The 24,605-nt window shown below is 42.6% G+C and overlaps 3 protein-coding genes across 5 annotated transcripts; all 3 read right to left on the bottom strand.

Annotated features, from left to right (window-relative positions):
- Positions 1-3,308, bottom strand: LOC115131362 (akirin-1-like). The gene is made up of 5 exons (XM_029663033.2): positions 2,903-3,308; positions 2,207-2,353; positions 1,801-1,932; positions 1,494-1,565; positions 1-1,399 (listed from the first exon to the last, which is right to left on the bottom strand). The coding sequence occupies exons 1-5, from the start codon at positions 3,102-3,104 to the stop codon at positions 1,389-1,391; spliced, it is 564 nt and encodes a 187-aa protein (XP_029518893.1). The 5' UTR covers positions 3,105-3,308; the 3' UTR covers positions 1-1,388.
- A 6,625-nt stretch (positions 3,309-9,933) lies between these two features.
- On the bottom strand, positions 9,934-19,548 carry LOC115131361 (serine/arginine-rich splicing factor 10-like). 3 transcript variants are annotated; one of them, XM_065020356.1, is made up of 6 exons: positions 19,365-19,548; positions 18,574-18,697; positions 17,536-17,638; positions 17,124-17,301; positions 16,958-17,014; positions 9,934-11,703 (listed from the first exon to the last, which is right to left on the bottom strand). In XM_065020356.1, the coding sequence occupies exons 1-6, from the start codon at positions 19,427-19,429 to the stop codon at positions 11,397-11,399; spliced, it is 834 nt and encodes a 277-aa protein (XP_064876428.1). In that variant the 5' UTR covers positions 19,430-19,548; the 3' UTR covers positions 9,934-11,396. The 3 variants fall into 3 exon arrangements, with proteins under 3 accessions (XP_064876428.1, XP_029518891.1, XP_064876427.1); XM_029663031.2 differs by lacking the exon at positions 18,574-18,697 and adding an exon at positions 18,042-18,380 and having other exon boundaries at positions 19,365-19,543; XM_065020355.1 differs by lacking the exon at positions 18,574-18,697 and adding an exon at positions 18,063-18,380 and having other exon boundaries at positions 17,536-17,647; positions 19,365-19,542.
- Positions 19,549-21,970: 2,422 nt separating this feature from the next.
- LOC115131360 (fatty acid-binding protein, liver-like) lies at positions 21,971-24,523 on the bottom strand. Its single transcript, XM_029663028.2, has 4 exons — positions 24,341-24,523; positions 24,056-24,228; positions 22,347-22,436; positions 21,971-22,135 (listed from the first exon to the last, which is right to left on the bottom strand). The coding sequence occupies exons 1-4, from the start codon at positions 24,405-24,407 to the stop codon at positions 22,085-22,087; spliced, it is 381 nt and encodes a 126-aa protein (XP_029518888.1). The 5' UTR covers positions 24,408-24,523; the 3' UTR covers positions 21,971-22,084.
- Positions 24,524-24,605: the final 82 nt, after the last annotated feature.

Genomic DNA, 24,605 nt, shown 5'->3' with positions numbered 1-24,605 from the left:
TTCCCTTCAAATCAAGTATTTATTCAATGTTATAATTGTGTTCAACAAAACTGACCTTTAAAACACAGTTAGGACAATATTTTTGTAAAGATTCAGGGTATTATTTTGGTAAAAATGTGATAGAGCTTCTTGTACAGCAGAGAGCAACTCAATCCACAACACAACTGGAGAATAAAAAAATAAATCAAATGGCATGTGTTAATGGAAGGCAGTTTATGCAGACACAGTTTACATTTGAATGGTTAAAATCTGTTCTTTCGACTTCAACCCATCCATTAAGGCGTACATTCCCTGTATTCAGTGGTGTGATGTAACAACGTAATCCCTCCTCACCAAATCACAGAACACACCACCTATACTACAGGGTCACCTAACTAAACTCTCCCCAAAAAATACCAGACAGTAAACTATTTGATATAAAATCACAAGTAATCATTCAAAAAATCAAATATACAAAAAGAGAGTATATGGGGCCAGCTACAGAATAAAAACATTGCGCATGCCTCCACTCATTGTAGAGTTCCATTACAAACCTCAAGGGCCCTGGTATATTGTAGCCAATTCAGGGGGAGGGGTAGCCATTTCACCAAGAGAGCCAAACCTTTTGATGAGGTTGCTAGGTGTTGGGTTAAGGTCACTACCAGAATCAAGTCTATACAGATGTTTTATTCCAAACCAAGAGGTGACTGCAGTTTCACACATTTCAGCCTCCATTTTTTGCTGGCCTATAACAAAAACCCTCATCCAGTCTATCCCTGTAAGAAGGATCATAACCAGTAAACAATTGAGCCCTTCCATCCATGTTTGGTTCTTGGGAGTAATAGCCTGCATATTTTACAAAGAGCTCAGTATACCGACACACACTCTGTGTTGGCATCTCCTCAATTGCAGCATAATCTGGTAGAATGTCTAAGAAGAACCCTAAAATATGTAAAACATGGGTATCACCCAAAACAACTCTGTACAAAATATGTATAAAGAAAAGCAAAACTGCAATTGACTGTAGTACACAAGTTCCACTGTATAATATTATACCATTTACATAAAGCGCAAATAACTTTCATTTCTAAAATCAAAAGAAAACCACCTTTTCAAGTATGTTTTGTGAAAATAAAAAAATGTAAAAAGGCATGTAGGGTTAAATGCTGCAGCAGTGAGTTTTGGCAGGTTAAATTGAACAGTGACGTCAGCCCAGCTTCCTACAACCCATGAAAAGGCAAGTCCACTATCCACCTCCCAAAGAGCACATCCACACAAGTACAGTACAACTCAGACTCAGAATATTGAGTGTTTTAAAAGGAAATTCATGTCACTGAAGTAGTGAAGAAAAACTTTGAGATTGAATGCAGCAGTCTTGAGGTGAGCGCAGGTAGCTTACTGTTAAGAGTTCATGAGACATCTGAAAAATAGAAACAAAATGTTGATTAAAATGGGCACGGGGGGGAACCGAGGATAAAAAGTTTGTGCGTGTTTCGATTATCGTTGGAACTCACAGCTGGAGGGTCTAGCGCTATATTGTCGCATGATCTGGTCATGTGTGAACTTCACAAACGATTCATATTGTTCTGGGAAGGAACCAAAAACATAAATGACCTACGAGTCGTCATACCATGAGATGGCCCGTATTCATAAAGCGTCTCAGAGTAGGAGTGCCGATCTAGGATCAGGTCGCCCATGTTAATGTAATATTATTCATTATGATCCAATAGGCAAAACAGATCCTAGATCAGTGGCGCGCCTACTCTGAGATGCTTTATGAATACGGGCCCATATCTGTAATAAGGAAGTCAGTCAGCATACCCGCCAGCTTAGTGTTCAGGATCTGTTCATACTCTTCACAGATGGTCTCCTCGTGGTCCTTGAGGATTCGCTCACACAGGGAGCCTACCTGGCGCAATGTGAAGCAGGGCTGGTCCCTCTTCATAGACACTCCTGGGGAAACCATAACATGACAAGGAATTAGCTTTTGTCTGACAACTGCATAGACAATCTGGTTAAAAAAGAGACGCCCAATTAGGTCTGGTTTACTTCTGCAAGTGTGAGTCATCTTTTCTTAAGAATTTTACTTTGTGGCTCTTCTTCCCCACACCACAAACAAGAGACAGCACGGTGAGTTGACTGTTATTCACCCTTATAGTAAGTTTATTTGTAATCAGATGCTGACAGCATCTTCAGCTTGGTGAGGGTGAACTCCTTGAAAACAGACCTGATGGGGAGCTTGGTGCCATGAAACCAGAGCTTTGTCCTGGGCCATCACTTGGAGTCTGGGACTCACTCTGGTTGAAGGCCTCCTCAAGTTGGCACCGTCGCTGGTAACGGCTATATTCTTGCCTAAGATTCTGGACGATCTGCTCTGTGGATGGAAAAACAACTAAAGTCAGCTTAACAGGGTTGGCTTACCCTGGAAAGGATGTTTCCTCAGGCAACAACCCAGGCCTCACATCTATATTGTGTGTGACGAAGCATGAAACATGGTCACATAGCCATGCACCCAATCAACCACATGATCAACTTGGTACCTGGATGGAAGCATGAATGATTTCCTAGCCAGGTATTATCATCAACTTGAAGCTACGCTGTTATACAGGATAACTATGTTCGTTACAATCAGGACTGGGTTCATTCTGGGCAACTAGAAAGTGGGTAACGTTAGTTAGCTATATGCCCATCTAGAACATCATGTTAGTTTTGCTTCAATGTTTGGCCTACTAACTACAACCTGTAAATCGGGTTCATTATTAGATAGATATCATTTAGCAGGCTATCTAGCTGACGTTAATGTTTGATCTCATATTTTACTATTCGCTACTTTCAGCCACTGCACTGGCGCTAGCTAGCTACAATGGCCACCATCTAACGTTAGCTAATTAAAATATATAAAATATTCAGGCAAACAAGTAACCTGGGGTAAGTCTATGTTCTCCTCCACAAGTTGATTGGGGAGACATCGAACTGTCACCGGTAGCAGAAAGCAGGTTACACCGCTTTGGCGAGGGGTTGACTGGGGTCCCTGGCAGAGGGTTGCACCTTCGCCGTTTTGGAGATTGAGGGCTGTGAAGGGCCTCAAACTCAATTGAACGCTTCAAAGTAGCTCCGCACGCCATGCTAGCTAATTTAGTCCAGAAAACAATGTTTTTCGGTCAGCAAAAATTCCGGATAGCTTCTAATAGCGAGTAAATGAAGGTTATCAGTTTGTCCGTCTTGTGCTTTCCTATGTTCTTGTATCTTGCCGGTGTCTGGGAAATCGCTTATTCGCTAACACAGGCTTCCGCTAAATAAAAACGTTCAAGGGGCGTCTTCTTCCCTCGAGTTTAATGTACGATGTCACACCTTTACTTGCCTTTACCGCCACCCACTGCACTGGGATGCGAAGAGGCTTTAAAACAATTTTTAAAAATCATTTTATTTAACTAGGCAAGTCAGTTAATTAAGAACAAATTGTTATTTTCAAAGACGGCCTAGAAACAGTGGGTTAACTGCCTTGTTCAGGAGCAGAACGATAGATTTTTAGTGTGTGTGGCAGGCTTACAATGATGGCAAAAAACAACCTTTGAGAGTGCGCTGACCCTGGTGCTAGAGAGGGTACACAGCTGGAGGTTGAATGTTTGAAGGGGTACAGGGTTATACAAAGTTTGGAACCACTTTCTAGAGAAATAAAGGCACGACAAACTATTGTAGGTAGCTACAATGCAATGTAATGCTATGTGTCAGAACCGGGGGTCACTCAACTGGTTGAGTATATTTAGGCCAGTATCTTTAAAATATGGTTCTGAACTAGTTAGTTATTTAGTGATGCATTTGTAACAAAGCATGATTTTTAGTTGTCATATTTTGAATCTCATACCAGGTGACAAAGTAAAGCCAGCATGGTAGGTGGGGAAAGGAGCAACGTTCTATTACTATGTTCAGAGGACCATGTCAACACCCTGCAAAGCAGAGGTACAGAATGTTATCAGAATGGAAATGCAGCATCAAGGAGCAGTGTGGCGGTTAATGGGGGATCATCCTAACTCTGCTCACAACAAGATGGCACAAGCAGAGACCAAGAACAATATCTATTTTCTCCTGTATGACCAGTGGTGTTGTGTCTTCTGACTTCAACAAACTGCTGGCTTCCCAGAGCCACAAGTTCAGAGAGCCGCCCATTCCTAGTGTTCTACCAAAGCCACCCAGTCACTGGGTGTCACACCCTGTGGCCATTGGTGACCACCATGAAACAATTGCATGCCAGCTTTAAGAGCCTCCTCAAGGTTCAGTCCTAGTCTGAGATACCAGGGTTGTATTCATTAGTGAACATCGTAGCAAAAAAGTTTTGCAACAGAAAATGTAAACACACAGTTTTTATTGGTGAGTTCAGGTAGTTCCTCCCTGTTTGGTTCCTAGTGAATACGACTCAGCTTAAGGTTCAGTGATGATTTAGCCTACTTATTGAGTCTTGCATTTTTATTCATTCTGGTCTGGAGATACACTTATTTATAACCAATTTTAAAACATTAATTTTATGCATTTATAGCATTCAGTTGACTGATTCACAACTGAACACATTGGCAATGGAAGTAAACTGGCAAGATGTCTGAAAGTAAATCTAATTTGAATAATCAGGTAAATTGCCAATATGCCTATATTGATTAATGATTAATTATTTTCTGGTAGGAAGAGGATGAGTGTGGCACATACAGTACAAACCTTTCATAGAATCTATATCCTGTATCATTTTCTAATGCTCCACATCATTTATACTGAACAAAAATATAAAAATATATATTTCAAAGATTTTACAGTTCATATAAGTTCATATAAGGCAATCAGTCAATTGGAATAAATTCATTAGGCCCTAATGTACAGATTTCACATGACTGGAAATACAGATATGCATCTGTTGGTCACAGATACCTTTAAAAAAAAAAGTAAAGTAGGGGAGTGGATCAGAAAACCAGCGCGACACATCTCCTTCGCATAGAGTTGATCAAGCTGTTGATTGTTGTTTTTTTTAACCTCTTTTTCTCCCCAATTCCGTGGTATGATTGTGGCCTGTGGAATGTTGTCCCACTCCTCTTCAATGGCTGTGCGAAGTTACTGGATATTGGCGGGAACTGGAACACGCTGTCGTACACATCGATGCAGATCATCCCAAACATGATTAATGAGTGACATGTCTAGTGAGTATGCAGGCCATGGAAGAACTGGGTCATTTTCAGCTACCAGGAATGGTGTATAGATCCTTGTGACATGGGGCAGTGCATTATCATGATGATGATCATGATTATCATCATTATCGGATGAATGGCACGACAATGGGCCTCAGGATCTCGTCACGGTATCTCTGCATTCAAATTGTCATCGATAAAATACAATTGTGTTCGTTGTCTGTAGATTATGCCTGCCCATACCATAACCCCACCGCCACCATGGGGCACTCTGTTCACAATGTTGACATCAGCTAACCACTCGCCCACACGACGCCATACACGTGGTCTGCAGTTGTGAGGCCGGTTGGAAGTACTGCTAAATTCTCTAAAACAACGTTGGAGGCGGCTTATGGTAGAGAAATTAACATTCAATTCTCTGCCAACAGCCGTGGTGGACATTTCTGCAGTCAGCATGCCAATTGCACACTCCCTCAAAACTTGAGACATCTGTGGCATTGTGTTGTGTGACAAAACTGCACATTTTAGAGTGGCCTATTATTGTCCCCAGGACAAGATGCACCTGTGTTATGATCATGCTGTTTAATCAGATTCTTGACGCACCACACCTGTCAGGTGGATGGATTATCTTGGCAAAGCAGAAATGCTCATTTACAGGGATGTAAAGAAATGTGTTCAAAAGATTTGAGAAAAATAAGCTTTTTGTGTGTATGGAACATTTCTTGGATCTTTTATTTCAGCTCATGAGATCAACACTTTACATGTTGCACTTCAATATTTGTTCAGTGCACTTAGAAGTGGATGGAAAGTGAGTGGAGTGCATCTAGATCTTTTCCCACTTGTTGTTACCTTACAGCCTTATTCTTTTTCCCTTGTCAGTCTACATACAATACCCTATAATGACAAAGCGAAAAAAGGTTTTTAATAAATTAGCAGAAAAATCTAAAACAAAAATACCTTATTTACATAAGTATTCAGACCCTTTGCCATGAGACTCGAAATTAAGCTCAGGTGCATCCTGTTTCTATTGATCATCCTTGAGATGTTTCTACAACTTGATTGGAGTCCACCTGACGTAAATTCAATTGATTGGACGATTTGGAAAGGCACACACCTATCTATATAAGATACCACAGTTGATCAGAGCAAAAACCAAGCCATGAGGTGGAAGAAATTGTCTGTAGAGCTCCGAGACAGGATTGTGTCGAGGCACAGATCTAGGGAAGGGTACCAAAACATTGCTGCAGCATTGAAGGTCCCCAAGAACATACCGGCCTCCATCATTCTTAAACGATGGTGGACATTCCTGCAGAAAAAGTTTGGAACCACCATGACTCTTCCTATAGCTAGGTATAGATAGGTACCTGACCAAGAACCCGATGGTCACTCCGACAGAGCTCCAGTGTTCCTCTGTGGAGATGGGGAAAACTTCTAGAAGGACACCCATCTCTGCAGCACTCCCCCAATCAGTCCTTTATGGTAGAGTGGCCAGGTGGAAGCCACTCCTCAGTAAAAGGCACATAACAGCCCGCTTGGATTTTGCCAAAAGGCACCTAAAGACTCTCAGACCATGAGAAACAAATTCTCTGGTCTGACGAAACCAAGATTGAACTCTTTGGCCTGAATGTCAAGCGTCACTTCTGGAGGAAACCTCCCTACGGTGAAGCATGGGGCTGGCAGCATCATGCTGTGGAGATGTTTTTCAGCGTCAGGGACTGGCAGATTAGTCAGGATCAAGGGAAAGATGAACAGAGCAAAGTACAGAGATCCTTGATGAAAACCTGGTCCAGAGCGCTCAGGACATCAGACTAGGGTGAAGGTTCACCGACCCTAAGCACACAGCCAAAACAACACAGGAGTGGCTTTGGGACAAGTCTCTTAATGTCCTTGAGTGGCCCAGCCAGAGCTCGGACTTGAACCCGATCGAACATCTCTAGAGATACCTGAAAATAGCTGTGCAGCAACGCTCTCCATCCAGCCTGACAGAGCTTGAGAGGATCTGGAGAGAAGAATGGGAGAAACTCCCAAATACAGGTATGCCAAGCTTGTAGCGTCATACCCAAGAAGACTTGAGGCTGTAATCGCTGCCAAAGGTGCTTCAACAAAGTACTGAGTAAAGGGTCTGAATACTTGTGTAAATGAGATATTTCCATTTATTTGTAAATTTTGACATTTACAAAATGTTCTAAAAACCTTTTTTTGCTTCGTCATTATGGGGTATTTTGTGTAGATTCATGAGTATTTAAAAATAAAGTTTAATCCATTTTAGAATAAGGCTGTAACATAACAATGTGTGTGTGTGTATACAATGCCTCTCCAAACAGGTCAGGGACAACGTTGTGGAGAAGTACAGATCAGGGTTGGGTTATAAAAAATATCCAAAACTTTGAACATCCTACGGAGGACCATTAATTCCATCATTAAAAAATGGAAAGAATATGGCACCACAACAAACCTGCCAAGAGAGGGCCGCCCACCAAAACTCAGGGACCAGGCGTGGAGGGCATTAATTAGAGAGGCAACAAAGATACCAAACATAACCCTGAAGGAGCTGCAAAGCTCCACACTGGAGATTGGACTATCTGTCCATAGGACCACTTTAAGCCGTACACTCCACAGAGCTGGGCTTTACGGAAGAGTGGCCAGAAAAAAAGCCATTGCTTTAAGAAAATAAGCAAACACATTGTGGGAGACTCCCCAAACATATGGAAGAAGGTACTCTGGTCAGATGAGACTAAAATTGAGCTTTTTGGCCATCAAGGAAAATGCTATGTCTGGCGCAAACCCAACACCACTCATCACCCTGAGAATACCATCGCCACAGTGAAGCATGGTGGCAGCGTCATGCTGTGGGGATGTTTTTCTTCGGCAGGGACTGGTCAGAATTGAAGAAATGATGGATGGTACTAAATACAGGGAAATTCTTGGGGGAAACCTGTTTCAGTCTTCCAGAGATTTGAGACTGGGACGGAGGTTCACCTTCCAGCAGGACAATGACCCTAAGCATACTGCTAAAGCAACACTCGAGTGGTTTAAGGGAAAACATTTAAATGTCTTTGAATGGCCTAGTCAAAGCCCAGACCTCAATCCAATTGAGAATCTGTGTTATGACTTAAAATTGCTTTACACCATCAGAACACATCCAACTTGAAGGAGCTGGAGCAGTTTAGCCTTGAAGAATGGGCAAAAATCTTTTAGAGACATACCCCAAGAGACTTGCAGCTGTAATTGCTGCAAAAGGTGGTTCTACAAAGTATCGACTTGGGGGGGGATAGTTATGAACGCTTAAGTTTCTTTTTTTTTGTCTTATTTCTTGTTTGTTTCACAATAAAAAATATTTGACATCTTCACAGTTGCATGTTGTGTAAATCAAATTATACAACACCCCCCCAAATCCATTTTAATTCCAGGTTGTAAGGCAACAAAATAGGAAAAATGCCAAGGGGGGTGAATACTTTCGCAAGGCACTGTACATCACGGCAGGCTAGGTTATACTTCTGTGTTTTTGGGGAGTCAGAGGAGTACTGGAATGTCGAATGAAGCAGCAGCCTTGTAGCAAAAGTGTGATTTTTGTTGTTGTTGTTGTGATGCAAGTCTGCAGACCATGCTGCCCTGACCTCTTATATGCTTCCTAGCTTGGTCCCAGATCTGTGCTCTTGCCTACTCCATTGTCATTGTTTGGCATGAGTGGACAAGAGTGCAGAAACCGATTGATACCCAGGCTATATTGTTACTGATGGTTGTTCTATGGAATAATGCACATATCAAGCTTTAGAACATCTGATCTCAGAGGAACTATTTGAGAACGTGAACAAAAAATAGTGTTATACGACTTTTAACACCCACGCTTGCAGTTGATATGGTGACCTAACCTTACACATTCCATTTTGTGAAATATTTATTTTTACGAGTATATAAATGTACCAAAACAAAAATATTGGGATCAAATGGAACATGTAAGCTATTGAGTGGAGTATTTGATGCATGTTGTTTGTTTTCCAGTTGTGCCAACTCAAGAGTTCGCAGGTTCACAGCAAAACTGTTCTTATTTCTTTCTCATTTTACCCATCCAATTTCAGTGTTGATTTTGATTGAATTTGTTTGATTAAAACAGAGAAGCCAAAATAAGATTTAGTATGACCTCCCTAATCAAGTGTGTATGGTATTAGTATTCTATTGTTATTGTGTATAGTGATATTACAGAATCAAAGACATTGCAAGACAAGGGGGCCACTATGCTTTTAGAATGCACCTCAAATAAAATAAATAAAAATCTAAATAAAATAAAATGTTGATTTGAGGCGCAAACTAAAAGCATAGTATAGTGGCCCCCTTGTCTTGCAATGTCTTTGATTCATTAAGAATGTCTGTGTATGGTTGCACATTGTATAGCATTTTAAACATTATGCCCACATGCAAAAATGCCAGCAGACTTAGTGAAACAATGTCTGATAGAATGCCCACCAAACTAGACAACATTCATTTTAAATAGGTCCTCCAGTGATTTTTTAAAAACTTATACTGTTGAAAAGTGATATCTGAAGTATAAACAGTACACACACTAAAGTGTAAAAAAAATGACATTGAGCAAAATAGTTTTTTTTTAGTAACAACTGCAAACGTCAAGGAGGGAACATCAAATAAAATATGATTGGTCACGTACACACATTTTGCAGATGTTATCGTGGGTGTAGCTAAATGCTTATGTTCCTAGCGCCAACAGTGCAGCAATAGAGGAACAACAATGAACAAACTAGTAAATCAGGTGATAAATTAGCTTAAAAGGTGCATTAAAAGAAGCATTTATTACTCTCCAAGAAAATTGTTGCATAAACAGTAGAGCATAACTGACATATTTGGAAGGAAGACTACACTTCTTGAGTTGTTTTAGGAAAAAACAAGCATATAGAATAATAAAAAAGTATGGAGTATTAACAAAGCGAAGGATCAAGGTCCTGAAATGTCAAAACATACAGCAGGCCATGTACAAACCATCGCCAACTTGATCAAATTTAGAAACCTTCAGAGTTGATATTTGAAGCTACTGACATGGCTACCAGAATTTTTCAAATCAAATAGGACAAGCCAATGTAACATGGGCCTATCTATCGCTGAACAAATCGTAAACAAATGTTGGTAGAAAATGAACGGTGCTACCGTAGTGGCTCTTTCACAGGCCATGGGTATGTTTCACTAGGAAACCAACAAAACCAAATTAAAGTTTTTGTTGCAAACGTTTTCCGTTTGGAGTAAACTTTTTGGACCAATGATTACACCCCAGGTAACTTCCACTTCAAGCATACCAACTGAAAGCTGGGGCCTAATGTACTTGACAGGAAAGTGAAGGTAAGGATTTTAGCGACAAGGGCAGGGATTCAATCCGATTACCGCTTTTCAAGGCAATGTTCCCGCATTCACGGTAAACAATGATTGGATTGAATCACGGTACTTGATCTTGGCCTATACAGTACTTCTAGCCCTGTCTTCTGAAAGGAATAACGCTGATACAGTGCGCAAAACATTAGGAACACTTGCTCTTTCCACGAGACTGACCAGGTGAAAGCTATGATCCCTTATTGATGTCACTTGTTAAATCCACTTCAATCAGTGTAGATGAAGGGGAGGAGACAGGTTAAAGAAGGATTTTTAAGCCTCAAGATAATTGAGACATGGATTGAATATGTGTGCCATTCAAGGGATGAAGATTTAAGTGCCTTTGAAGGGGGTATGGTAGTTGGTGCCAGGCGCATCGGTTTGAATGTATCAAGAACTGCAATGTTGCTGGGTTTTTCACACAACCGTTTCCTGTTTGTATCAAGAATGGTCCACCATTCAAAGGACATCCAGACAACTTCACACAACTGTGGGAAGCATTGGAGTCAACATGGACTATCAACACTTTGTAAAGTCCATGCCCAGATGAATTGAGGCTGTTCTGAGGGCAAATAGGGGGGGGTAATTCAATATTAGGAAGCTATTCCTAATGTTTCGTACACTCAGTGTATTGGATATAATGACTAGAAACGGAGGGTGTGTAAATATAAAAAAGGTGACATTTCTGGGAATGATTTAAACAGGATATCGTGTTTCTATTTATTCATCCATTAAAAAATAACAAATAAAAAGAAGCAAAAAACCACAAAGGAAGATAATTTTCACAAACCAACCAACAACCGTTCCATGAACATTCAATTATCCAGCAAGCCATTTTGGACACAACTACAGTCAAAAGGATCCAACAAACATGTTTTAGTGTCCCCCTGACTTGCGCCCTGTCCAGGACCTGGAGCGAGAACGGGACCGTGAGAGGGAGCAAGAATGCGAGCGGGACGGGGAGTGCATACGAGACGACGCATCGGCCTGTGGCTCATAGCCACCGGGTGCTGGGTGGAAGTCGCCACCTCGTGGGCTCAGGGACTTAGAGCGGGAACGAGACTTTCCTCTGGACTCCCTCTGGGCCCTGGGCCTGGATCTGGAGTGAGAAGGGGAGCGGGATTGGCTGTGTGGGGAATGCCCAGGGGGGGGTCGTCGGTGGTCACGTGGGTGGGGTCGGTGCCTGTATGAAGAACAAACCATTGGATTATTACATTGAACAAAAATATAAAACTAAGATTTTACTGAGTTACAGTTCATATAAGGAAATCAGACAATTGAAATTAATTCATTAGGCCCTAATTTATGGACTTCACATGACTGGGAATATATTATTCTGTTGGTCACTAGGGTTGCAAAAGGTCAAACTTTCCGGTAAATGTATGTAAATTTTCCATGGGAAGTTAAGCCAGGGAATTTAGCTTAAATTCATTTTAAAAAGTTCTACACCCGTTCATACAAGATGATCCAGAGCACCCCAAACATGCTCAACAGGTGACATAGGCAGGCCATGTAAGAACTGGGACATTCAGTAATTGTATACAGATCCTTGCGACATGGGGTTGTGCATTACGAGGTGATGGCAGCGGATGAATGGTACGACAATGGGCCTCAGGATCTAGTCACAGTATCTATGTAAAATGACATTGATAAAATGCAATTGTGTTCATTGTCCTTAGCATATGCCTGCCCATACCATAACCTCACTCCTTTCCCAACATTGACATCAGCAAACCGCACGCCCACACAACGCCATACACGCTGTCTGTAAGTTGAAACTGGGGTTCATCAGTGAACAGCACACTTCACCAGCGTGCCAGTGGCTATTGAAGTTGAGAATTTGCCCACCGAATAACACATCCTAGATCTGAATGAATGAAATAGTCTTATTAAATACTTTTTTCATTACATAGCACATTCAACTGACAACAAAATCACGCAAAAATTATCAATGGAAATCAAATTTATCAACCCATGGAGGTCTGGATTTGGAGTCACACTCAAAGTTAAAGTGGAAAACCACACTACAGGCTGATCCTTTGATGTAATGTCCTTAAAACAAGTCAAAATGAGGCTCAGTAGTGTGTGTGGCCTCCACGTGCCTGTATGACCTCCCTACAACGCCTGGGCATGCTCCTGATGAGGTGGCGGATGGTCTCCTGAGGGATCTCCTCCCAGACCTGGACTAAAGCATCCGCCAACTCCTGGACAGTCTGTGGTGGAACGTGGCGTTGGTGGATGGAGCGAGACATGATGTCCCAGATGTGCTTAATTGGATTCAGGTCTGGGGAACGGGCGGGCCAGTCCATAGCATCAATGCCTTCAACTGCTGACACTCCAGCCACATGAGGTCTAGCATTGTCTTGCATTAGGAGGAACCCAGGGCCAACCGCACCAGCATATGGTCTCACAAGGGGTCTGAGGATCTCATCTCGGTACCTAATGGCAGTCAGGCTACCTCTGGCGAGCACATGGAGGGCTGTGCGGCCCCCCAAAGAAATGCCACCCCACACCATGACTGAACCACCGCCAACTGGTCATGCTGGAGGATTTTGCAGGCAGCAGAATGTTGTCCACGGCGTCTCCAGACTGTCACATGTGCTCAGTGTGAACCTGCTTTCATGTGTGAAGAGCACAGGGAGCCAGTGGCGAATTTTCCAATCTTGGTGTTCTCTTGGCAAATGCCAAACGTCCTGCACGGTGTTGGGCTGTAAGCACGACGCCCACCTGTGGACGTTGGGCCCTCATACCACCCTCATGGAGTCTGTTTCTGACCGTTTGTGCAGACACATGCACATTTGTGGCCTGCTGGAGGTCATTTTGCAGGGCTCTGGCAGTGCTCCTCCTGCTCCTCCTTGCACAAAGGCGGAGGTAGCGGTCCTGCTGCTGGGTTGTTGGCCTCCTCCACGTCTCCTGATGTGTTGGCATGTCTCCTGGTAGCGCCTCCATGCTCTGGACACTACGCTGACAGACACAGCAAACCTTCTTGCCACAGCTCACATTGATGTCCCATCCTGGATGAGCTGCACTACCTGAGCCACTTGTGTGGGTTGTAGACTCCGTCTCATGCTTTCCACTAGAGTGAAAGCACTGCCAGCATTCAAAAGTGACCAAAACATCAGCCAGGAAGCATAGGAACTGAGAAGTGGTCTGTGGTCACCACCTGCAGAAACACTCCTTTCAAATCAAATCAAATTTTATTTGTCACATACACATGGTTAGCAGATGTTAATGCGAGTGTAGCGAAATGCTTGTGCTTCTAGTTCCGACAATGCAGTGATAACCAACAAGTAATCTAACTAACAATTCCAAAACTACTGTCTTATACACAGTGTAAGGGGATAAGGAATATGTACATAAGGATATATGAATGAGTGATGGTACAGAGCAGCATACAGTAGATGGTATCGAGTACAGTATATACATATGAGATGAGTATGTAGACAAAGTAAACAAAGTGGCATAGTTAAAGTGGCTAGTGACATAAGAATGCAGTCGATGATCTAGAGTACAGTATATACATATGCATATGAGATGAATAGTGTAGGGTAAGTAACATTATATAAGGTCTCATTGTTTAAAGTGGCTAGTGATATATTTACATCATTTCCCATCAATTCCCATTATTAAAGTGGCTGGAGTTGGGTCAGTGTCAATGACAGTGTGTTGGCAGCAGCCACTCAATGTTAGTGATTGCTGTTTAACAGTCTGATGGCCTTGAGATAGAAGCTGTTTTTCAGTCTCTCGGTCCCAGCTTTGATGCACCTGTACTGACCTCGCCTTCTGGATGATAGCGGGGTGAACAGGCAGTGGTTCGGGTGGTTGATGTCCTTGATGATCTTTATGGCCTTCCTGTAACATCGGGTGGTGTAGGTGTCCTGGAGGGCAGGTAGTTTGCCCCCGGTGATGCGTTGTGCAGACCTCACTACCCTCTGGAGAGCCTTACGGTTGAGGGCGGAGCAGTTGCCGTACCAGGCGGTGATACAGCCCGCCAGGATGCTCTCGATTGTGCATCTGTAGAAGTTTGTGAGTGCTTTTGGTGACAAGCCGAATTTCTTCAGCCTCCTGAGGTTGAAGAGGCGCTGCTGCGCCTTCTTCACGACGCTGTCAGTGTGAGTGGACCAATTCAGTTTGTCTGTGATGTGTATGCCGAGGAACTTAAAACTTGCTACCCTCTCCACTACTGATCCATCGATGTGGATAGGGGGGTGTTCCCTCTGCTGTTTCCTGAAGTCCACAATCATCTCCTTAGTTTTGTTGACGTTGAGTGTGAGGTTATTTTCCTGACACCACACTCAGAGGGCCCTCCCATCCTCCCTGTAGGCCGTCTCGTCGTTGTTGGTAATCAAGCCTACCACTGTTGTGTCGTCCGCAAACTTGATGATTGAGTTGGAGGCGTGCATGGCCACGCAGTCGTGGGTGAACAGGGAGTACAGGAGAGGGCTCAGAACGCACCCTTGTGGGGCCCCCGTGTTGAGGATCAGCGGGGAGGAGATGTTGTTGCCTACCCTCACCACCTGTGGGCGGCCCGTCAGGAAGTCCAGTACCCAGTTGCACAGGGTGGGGTCGAGACCCAGGGTCTCGAGCTTGATGACGAGCTTGGAGGGTACTATGGTATTGAATGCCGAGCTGTAGTCGATGAACAGCATTCTCACATAGGTATTCCTCTTGTCCAGGTGGGTTAGGGCAGTGTGCAGTGTGGTTGAGATTGCATCGTCTGTGGACCTATTTGGGCGGTAAGCAAATTGGAGTGGGTCTAGGGTGTCAGGTAGGGTGGAGGTGATATGGTCCTTGACTAGTCTCTCAAAGCACTTCATGATGACGGAAGTGAGTGCTACGGGCGGTAGTCGTTTAGCTCAGTTACCTTAGCTTTCTTGGGAACAGGAACAATGGTGGCCCTCTTGAAGCATGTGGGAACAGCAGACTGGTATAGGGATTGATTGAATATGTCCGTAAACACACCGGCCAGCTGGTCTGCGCATGCTCTGAGGGCGCGGCTGGGGATGCCGTCTGGGCCTGCAGCCTTGCGAGGGTTAACACGTTTAAATGTCTTACTCACCTCGGCTGCAGTGAAGGAGAGACCGCATGTTTTCGTTGCAGACCGTGTCAGTGGCACTGTATTGTCCTCAAAGCGGGCAAAAAAGTGATTTAGTCTGCCTGGGAGCAAGACATCCTGGTCCGTGACTGGGCTGGGTTTCTTCTTGTAGTCCGTGATGGACTGTAGACCCTGCCACATGCCTCTTGTGTCTGAGCCATTGAATTGAGATTCCACTTTGTCTCTGTACTGACGCTTAGCTTGTTTAATAGCCTTGCGGAGGGAATAGCTGCATTGTTTATATTCGGACATATTACCAGACACCTTGCCCTGATTAAAAGCAGTGGTTCGCGCTTTCAGTTTCACGCGAATGCTGCCATCAATCCACGGTTTCTGGTTTGGGAATGTTTTTATCGTTGCTATGGGAACGACATCTTCGACGCACGTTCTAATGAACTCGCACACCGAATCAGCGTATTCGTCAATATTTCCATCTGACGCAATACGAAACATGTCCCAGTCCACGTGATGGAAGCAGTCTTGGAGTGTGGAGTCAGCTTGGTCTGACCAGCGTTGGACAGACCTCAGCGTGGGAGCCTCTTGTTTTAGTTTCTGCCTGTAGGCAGGGATCAGCAAAATGGAGTCGTGGTCAGCTTTTCCGAAAGGGGGGCGGGGCAGGGCCTTATATGCGTCGCGGAAGTTAGAGTAACAATGATCCAAGGTTTTACCACCCCTGGTTGCGCAATCGATATGCTGGTAAAATTTAGGGAGTCTTGTTTTCAGATTAGCTTTGTTAAAATCCCCAGCTACAATGAATGCAGCCTCCGGATAAATGGTTTCCAGTTTGCAAAGAGTTAAATAAAGTTCGTTCAGAGCCATCGATGTGTCTGCTTGGGGGGGGATATATACGGCTGTGATTATAATCGAGGAGAATTCTCTTGGAAGATAATGCGGTCTACATTTGATTGTGAGGAATTCTAAATCAGGTGAACAGAAGGATTTGAGTTCCTGTATGTTTCCTTCATCACACCATGTCTCGTTAGTCATGAGGCATACGCCCCCGCCACTCTTCTTACCAGAAAGATGTTTGTTTCTGTCGGCGCGATGCGTGGAGAAACCCGTTGGCTTTATTGGGGGTGTCTTGCTAATTGCCTATAATTTCCACCTGTTGTCTATTCCATTTGCACAACAGCATGTGCAATTTATTGTCAATCAGTGTTGCTTCCTAAGTGGACAGTTTGATTTCACAGAAGTGTGATTGACTTGGAGTTACATTGTGTTGTTTAAGTGTTCCCTTTATTTTTTTGAGCAGTGTATAAGAATTGTATCTTTGTGTTCATCTGACTCTGGGGAAGTAGATAAATGGCTTCATTGCCATAATCCCAGAGTATCAAGGACCTACCGGTCGTTTTCCGGACTCCTGCTTCTTCCTCTACCACTGTACATCCTTCCACGGGAGCTGGGTAACAAAACGTCAATCAGAATGTAATCAATAGACTGACATTTTGTATAAGCTTTGCAATCTTATTTGAAGCATGCTAGCTGGAGAACACTGGAAAGGCCCTTACTCTCTGGGACTCTCAGAGCGTCTGGGCCGGCGATCGTAGGATGGGCTGCGTGACCTGCGTCTTTGGTAGCTACGGCTGCGAGAACGCCTACGACGACTGTCCCGATCATAATCTCGATCATCATGCCGCGAAGAGCTGCGCGAAGATCCCCCCTCCTTTCCTTTCATCTGATTGGGTGCTGTGATGGAAAAAAAGGGGGTTTGGGAGAAGAGAGAAACCCACCAAGCAAACATACAGTACACAGTGGTTTAGCTTTCCTTGAAAAGGTATTGCAGTTGGACCACGTGAGATCGAAAACATCTATTTGAATTTACAGCTGAAAGTAACATCAGTAAATCACGAACAAGAAATTCTGCTTGATACTGTACAGTGTTACTTCATGAAACACAGGACATTTGTGAAACTGCCTTACTCTTTCGGTCTCCCTGCGCAAACTGGATTTCAATCTGTCGGCCACACACCCACTTCCTGTCCAGGTTGTGAAGAGCATCTTCAGCGTCGCGCACATCTTCAAACTTGCTGAGCTGTTAAGGTTCTTACATGTGCTCTTATGTGGCTACATTCTTTTCAGCAATACTGTTGTAATACAATGCATCTTCTGCCACTTAATCGAAATGGAAGCCATATTGGCTGACAGCATAAAGCAAAGCTTAGGTTCTGGAACACATTTGTTATGACAATGTTGTGTTCTTCTCAAGATTGAAGATGAGGCAAACATGTTTCAATAATATGTCTCTTATTTGATGGCTTGCACTGAGGAATCAATACCGCTTCAGTTTCAAATTATATTATCGAATGCAAAATATATTGATAAGAGTAACAATTTCTTAGTTCAATTAAGAATCAAATTTTCACATTGGCTATTTATTGATTGATTTTCATGTAATATTTGTTGATTCATTTTTTTTGTGAGGATACAAAAGAATTCAGGTTTGTTACCTTAAACATGCTTGACTTTGACTTTCATCTTGATCTTTATGCTCTTTAATCGCCTCCCAGAAGAACTTGGGTTTCCTGCTTGTCTTTGCCCTTTAATCTCTTCCCTTTTCCTCTTTCTTTTGATGACATATCCAAGCCTTGACTCTGTCCCCTCTTTTTCCTCTTTGTTTCTTCAAGCTTTAAATTCTCTTTCAACCTTTCCCTCTCTCTGTTTCTTGCATCCTGGCGGTCTTTTGCGGCTTGTCTTTAGATCTACTCTACACCGGACATTCTTACTCTTTCTCCAGGCTCCACAACAACTGGATGCCTTTACATTTTCTGGGGCAACAGAGAAATGTAAGTTAGATATTAAAAAGTACTTCATTGTGTACATACAGAATGCAAAGTCACATCAATCAATCACACAACCAAGCCTTACTGCTTAAGACATTATCTGAGAGAAAACATGTTATCTTACAACATTCAAAATTAAGACAATTATAATAGAAAAGACAGATTTCATAATTCTCACTTTAGAAGGGAAAGGATATTGAATATATGCAAATCCTCTTGGTCGGCGTGAATAGAAGTCAAGTGGAATGTAGACGTCTACTACTGGCCCATAACGACCAAACTCACGGCGCAAATCCTCAGGCCTGAATACCGTAGAGGATAGAAATGTCACTTCAATGACCAGGAGGAAAAGTAGCACCACCAAAGGAGCCACAGACAGACCGGTCGGTGGCTTCTGTTGGGCAATACGATGACACTTCTTTGCATGAAAACTGACACAATTTAAACTTTGTCTATGCATAACTCACACACTCTGAAATGTACCTTACATCCATGAACGGATAACGCTAATAGAACAATCACCCGTGTGTAGGCCTATGTAGTTTTCTCTTTGCAAACAAAATACCTTACAGATAGGCCAACTTACATCCCCCCTATAACTTACTAGTCTTTTTTTGCCATTTAACGTTATATTCTAATTTTGTTAAACTATGTAGTAGGGTAACTGTTTTAAAACGTAAGTGTGGAACTGAAGCTATAGCTAACGTTAGCTAGCCTGTTAGGACGAATGAAACAAGTTTGTCCAAATGTTTATAGTTAGTAATTTTTTCTTGGTTTATGACTTGAGTTTAGCCAGTGGGTCTACCTTGCACAACTGTAGGGCCAAGCCACAATCGTCTTTGATCAGGCAGAATCGCGTGGCTAGCAGACTAGCATTGGCCTAATGACGTTAGCTTGGGGTATAGAATTCTGACCTCATTTAACCGCAAGGAACTGGGGCCGGGGAAATATGTTTAAATATGAACTCACCTGGATTCATCGGAAATGTTTCTGATGAAAAGAGATGTATTTGGAGGTCTCAAATATCTGGCCATGCTAAAAAAAATATATAAAGCAAGAATGCAGCTTTACATCAAATATTTTCGCTCTCTGTTTTGGGTTTAACAGAAAAGTATTTCTAGTTGTCGAGCTGTGTGGAAAACCGAATGCGCAGGCGCATACTTTACTTCGCGGATTCGTGAAAGCACGAAAATAAATGTAGTGCCATCTACTGTTATGGTGCGTAATCACACCCAGCAGAGGAAGCGTGACGTATAAAGAACTGAACTCAGGCCAATCCGACTATTACATAGGCTACCTATCATTATGATGTAAACTCCATGTAGTTTGGACATAGCCTTTGAAAATGATCATCACATCTAGAATCATTAACTGGTTGCATTTGACCATTGTTACTTTTTTCTCCATTAGTGCATTATTTTATCATTTAGTCATCAAAGTCTGGCATTCTCTGGATTGATGGTGCTTTCAAGACAACTGGGAACACGGGGGGAAACAACCTTGAATCGTGACGTCAGTGAGCTTCAGGTCGGAGCTCTAGAAAGACGCCCAAGTTCCCGAATCTGATGACTGTTCAAACCGAGTTGGAGTTCCCAGTTGTTTTGAACGCGGCAGAAGTCATGCTGGAATGACAGCATGCCCAATGTATTCAACATTTTCTGGCGCATGGTGTTGTGTGTGAATGCTTATCTTTTTAAGCATGGCGCTTAAACCCAGACTTGGACCACACACCCTCTCCACCTAATAACAGGCTGGGGAAGAAAAATAGTGATTGCTTTGCAACGCTTGCAGTTTTTTATTAAACCTTTATTTAACCAGGTAGGCTAGTTGAGAAAAAGTTCAGTTACAACTGCGACCTGGCGAATATAAAGCAAAGCAGTGCGACACAAACAACAACACAGCGTTACACATGGAATAAACAAACATACAGTCAATAACACAATTGAGAAAAAAAAGTCTATATACAGTGTGTGCAAATGAGGTAAGATAAGGGAGGTAAGGCAATAAATAGGCCATAGTGGTGAAATAATTACAATATAGCAATTAAACACTGGAGTGATAGAGCAGAAGATGAATGTGCAAGTAGAGATACTGGGGTGCAAAGGAGCAAAAAAATAAATAACAGTATGGGGATGAGGTAGTTGGATTGGCTATTTACAGATGGGCTATGTATAGGTGAAGTGATCTGTGAGCTGCTCTTACAGCTGGTGCTTAAAGTTAGTGAGGGAGATATGGGTCTCCAGCTTAAGTGATTTTTGCAATTAATTCCAGTCATTGGCAGCAGAGAACTGTAAGGAAAGGCGGCCAAAGGGAGGAAATGGCTTTGGGGGTGACCAGTGAAATATACCTGCTGGAGCGCGTGCTACGGGTGGGTGCTGCTATAGTGACCAGTGAGCTGAGATAAGGTGGGGCTTTAGCCAGCAGAGACTTGTAGATGACCTGGAGCCAGTGGGTTTGGTGACGAATATGAAGCGAGGCCCAGCCAACGAGAGCATACAGGTCGCAGTGGTGGGTAGAATATGGGGCTTTGGTGACCAAAGCCCAATCAGTTGGCCACTGATTCCTTCCAAACCAATCACTGTTGATTTCCAACTTGTTTTGAAATGTTTAAGTCCAATGGCCGATGAGCACTGATATGTTTTATCTATAATTTATTTTCATATGACAAGGATTTGCCAGTAGATTGTCAATGTGATTCTTGATGATAACTGCTTGTCTAGGTAGATAGCTAAGATTTTGAAAGTATGATGTTGACATGATCTGTCCAAAAAAAGCTACGGTAGATATAACGTGATTTGACATTATCTTATCTGTGGGGGATGGTCACTTCTAATGTAAATGTTTGGCAGCACGCAAGGGGGCTTGAACTTTCTAGCTCGCCCTGTAGATCTTGCAGCGACATAGTGTCCCCATGAGTGACAGAACACTGAGTCAATCACGGGGCAATAAGAGAAGATTACCTCCACCAAAGAAAGCACTGAGCTAGGCTGAAACACCTGAATTTTGGAGCTGCCTTGTATGTGACTTTATTAACTCAACATTTTATCAATGGAAAATCCACAGTGGGCACTGGTCAAAAGCAGTGCACTACATAGGGAATAGGGTGCCATTTGGGACTTACACACAGTCAGTGTGAATTCAGTCACAAATGTTGATTGGTATAATGTAAAATGCCTCTCCTCTAAATTGTTCTTGTCTGTGTTCTTGCTTTACAGGATGAAGATGACGATGTGACCATGAGTTTTTGCTTTCCCCCATTAGGATTCATTGAAATTGTTGAGGAATTTTCTTTTCTTTCTTTTTTTTAAATGATAAAATCCAGATAAAATATGAAATAAACACAATTATGAGCTGGTCATTTATGTCTACATTTGCTAGTTAATGATGAAGTGAAAACATGATCCCACAAGTTTACATTTGTTGCTGAGTACTACAATGATGGCAGATTATTCAATAACCACAAGGTGTCAGGAAAAGCCATCCATTTTGTATTGGTTTTGTTAGGGAAGTACATTTGCTTTGGGGCCTTTAAAATGCATGTGTCTAAATTAGACATAAAATGAGCAGATGCAATGTCGAGTCATTTGTCATTTTAATGTAATATTTTATAGCTATTATATTACCTGAAATAAAAGGTCATTTAAATGAATTAATTGAACATGTAATCCTTGTCTCTGTGGCTTTAGAGATCAGACTCTCTTGCTTATCCTGGTGAGGGTTGTTGAGGCCGCAGTGATAGTCTGGAAAAAATGGGAAAGAGGACAGTCACTAACACAGAACAACATGAATGAACAACCACAGATTGAATCAGGCTGGCAATTCATTGTTATTTATTTTTTGAGGGGCAGTGCTACTGTAATTGGAGACCAACTGCTAGGACATTTGGACAAAGTGCATCCAATTAAGTGTATTTTACAACATAAAATATAGAAGTGGAGGGATGCCCTTTACCTCAACCATGTTTTCCCCTTGGATTTCTCGGATGTGGGAGAACTTCTCTGTATCGCAGATGAGCTTCCCATCCTCCAGTCTGGCAGTACACTATGGGTCAGAGAGTAAACACAAAACACTCACACACCCTGCTGCAGCTGCACCTATGTCTATACTACCGTTCAAAAGTCTGGGGTCACTTAGAAATGTCCTTGTTTTCCATGAAAACATACATGAAATGAGTTGCAAAATGAATTGGAAATATAGTCAAGATGTTGACAAGGTTATAAATAATGATTTTTCATTGAAATAATAATTGTGTCCTTAAAACTTTGCTTTCGTCAAAGAATCCTCCATTTGCAGCAATTATAGCCTTGCAGACCTTTGGTATTCTAGTTGTCATTCTGAAGAGATTTCACCCCATGCTTCCTGAAGCAGCTCCCATAAATTGGATTGGCTTGATGGGCACTTCTTACGTACCATACAGTCAAGCTGCTCCTACAACAGCTCAATAGGGTTGAGATCCGATGACTGTCCTGGCCACTCCATTATAGACATAATACCAGCTGACTGTTTCTTCCCTAAATAGTTCTTGCATAGTTTGGAGCTGTGCTTTGGGTCATTTTCCTGTCGTAGGAGGAAATTGGCTCCAATTAAGTGTCCTGTCCACAGGGTATGACATGGCGTTGTAAAATGGAGGGATAGCCTTCCTTCTTCAAGACCCCTTTTACCCTGTACAAATCTCCCACTTTCCCACCACCCAAGAACCCCCAGACCATCACATTGCCTCCACCCTGCTTGACAGATGGCATCAAGCACTCCTCCTGCATCTTTGAATTTTTTCTGCGTCTCACGAATATTCTTCTTTGTGATCCAAACACCTCAAACTTAGATTTGTCTGTCAATAACACTTTTTCCCAATCTTCCTCTGTCCATCATCTATGTTCTTTGGCCCATCGTAATCTTTTATTTTTATTGGCCAGTGTGAGATATGGCCTGTTCTTTGCAACTCTGGCTAGAAGGCCATCATCCTGGAGTCGCCTCTTCACTGTTGACGTTGAGACTGGTGTTTTGAGGGTACTATTTAATAAAGCTTCCAGTTGGAGACTTGTGAGCCGTCTGTTTGTCAAACTAGACACTCTAATGTACTTGTCCTCTTGCTCAGTTGTGCACCGGGGCCTCCCACTCCTCTTTCTATTCTGGTTAGAGCCAGTTTGCGGTGTAGTACACAGCGAGTACAAGGGAGTAGTACACAGCGCTGTATGAGATGTTCAGTTTCTTGGCAATTTCTCGCATGGAAAAGCCTTCATTTCTCAGAACAAGAATAGACTGACGAGTTTCAGAAGAAAGTTCTTTGTTTCTGGTCATTTTGAGCCTGTAATCGAACCCACAAATGTTGATGCTCCAGATACTCAACTAGTCTAAAGAAGGCCAGTTTTATTGTTTCTTTAATTAGCACAACAGTTTTGTTTCTAATGATTTTAAAATGATAAATGTGGATTAGCAAACACAACGTGCCATTGGAACACAGGAGTGATGGTTGCTTTTCTTTCAAAAACAAGGACATTTCTAAGTGTTCCCAAAGTTTTGAATAGTAGTGTATATCAAACTAGAGCAAAGGAGATGGACACATAGCACCATGCAAATAAACAAAGCTTTGTGATGCTCTTCACACTCTCATGGCAATAGGTCCATGCACGTCACATACCATTTCATGATTGATAAATTACCTTAAACTTTCTCCCATCCATGGCAGTGATTTCTGCCTCCTTCCCTATAGTGAATGAGTTGGTGACAGTACGGAGGGGAGTCTCAACTCTGATGGTGAAGTCGTCGCCCTTCTGCTCAATTATTGTCGTTGGCTTGACACCCTTGATCATTTTGATCAACATCTCAGGGACAGCTGAAGAACATAATTACGACATAAAACATAACCATTATTGACAAAGTTCTAGAACACAATACTGCCATTAAACACACTGAGATGGTTGTAAGAAATGTATGTGAGTTCTCACCCATTGCTTTAAGAAACTCTTCATGGTTCTCCTGACTGTGGATTTTCCATTGTCCATTGAATGCCATGTCCAGCTCAGTATTGGGATTAGCAGCAGGCAGTTGTTCAAACTAAAGGCAAATGGATGGTAAGTCCAATGGTTGTGACAAGTGTCTTTATTAAGAAAGCACTCTCTCCTCCCTCATCTCCCCCACACACACGGGTCGTTGCCATGTTAGGGATTTTGTCTCCCTGTTATTCAGGTATTTCCTCATGCCACAGTGACC

The sequence above is a fragment of the Oncorhynchus nerka genome, linkage group LG7 (assembly GCF_034236695.1).
Source record: "Oncorhynchus nerka isolate Pitt River linkage group LG7, Oner_Uvic_2.0, whole genome shotgun sequence".
In the NCBI taxonomy this organism is placed as follows: Eukaryota; Metazoa; Chordata; class Actinopteri; order Salmoniformes; family Salmonidae; genus Oncorhynchus; species Oncorhynchus nerka.
Note: the sequence above shows the minus strand (reverse complement) of the source record. Positions and strands in the feature narration are given on the sequence as shown.

What these genes read in the sequence shown, in the direction of transcription:
- LOC115131360 (XM_029663028.2), bottom strand. Translation starts at nt 24,407, where the DNA reads ATGGCATTCAATGGACAATGGAAAATCCACAGTCAGGAGAACCATGAA. An exon ending in TGGATGGGAGAAAGTTTAAG is followed by an intron (nt 22,437 to 24,055) that starts GTAATTTATCAA and finishes TCTGACCCATAG; the next exon opens with TGTACTGCCAGACTGGAGGA. An exon ending in AAGGGGAAAACATGGTTGAG is followed by an intron (nt 22,136 to 22,346) that starts GTAAAGGGCATC and finishes CATTTTTTCCAG; the next exon opens with ACTATCACTGCGGCCTCAAC.
- LOC115131361 (XM_065020356.1), bottom strand. Translation starts at nt 19,429, where the DNA reads ATGGCCAGATATTTGAGACCTCCAAATACATCTCTTTTCATCAGAAAC. An exon ending in AACATTTCCGATGAATCCAG is followed by an intron (nt 18,698 to 19,364) that starts GTGAGTTCATAT and finishes TACGGTATTCAG; the next exon opens with GCCTGAGGATTTGCGCCGTG. An exon ending in AATATCCTTTCCCTTCTAAA is followed by an intron (nt 17,639 to 18,573) that starts GTGAGAATTATG and finishes CAGCTCAGCAAG; the next exon opens with TTTGAAGATGTGCGCGACGC.
- LOC115131362 (XM_029663033.2), bottom strand. Translation starts at nt 3,104, where the DNA reads ATGGCGTGCGGAGCTACTTTGAAGCGTTCAATTGAGTTTGAGGCCCTT. An exon ending in GGCACCAAGCTCCCCATCAG is followed by an intron (nt 1,933 to 2,206) that starts GTCTGTTTTCAA and finishes TGGTTTCCCCAG; the next exon opens with GAGTGTCTATGAAGAGGGAC. An exon ending in CCTGAACACTAAGCTGGCGG is followed by an intron (nt 1,566 to 1,800) that starts GTATGCTGACTG and finishes GTTCCTTCCCAG; the next exon opens with AACAATATGAATCGTTTGTG.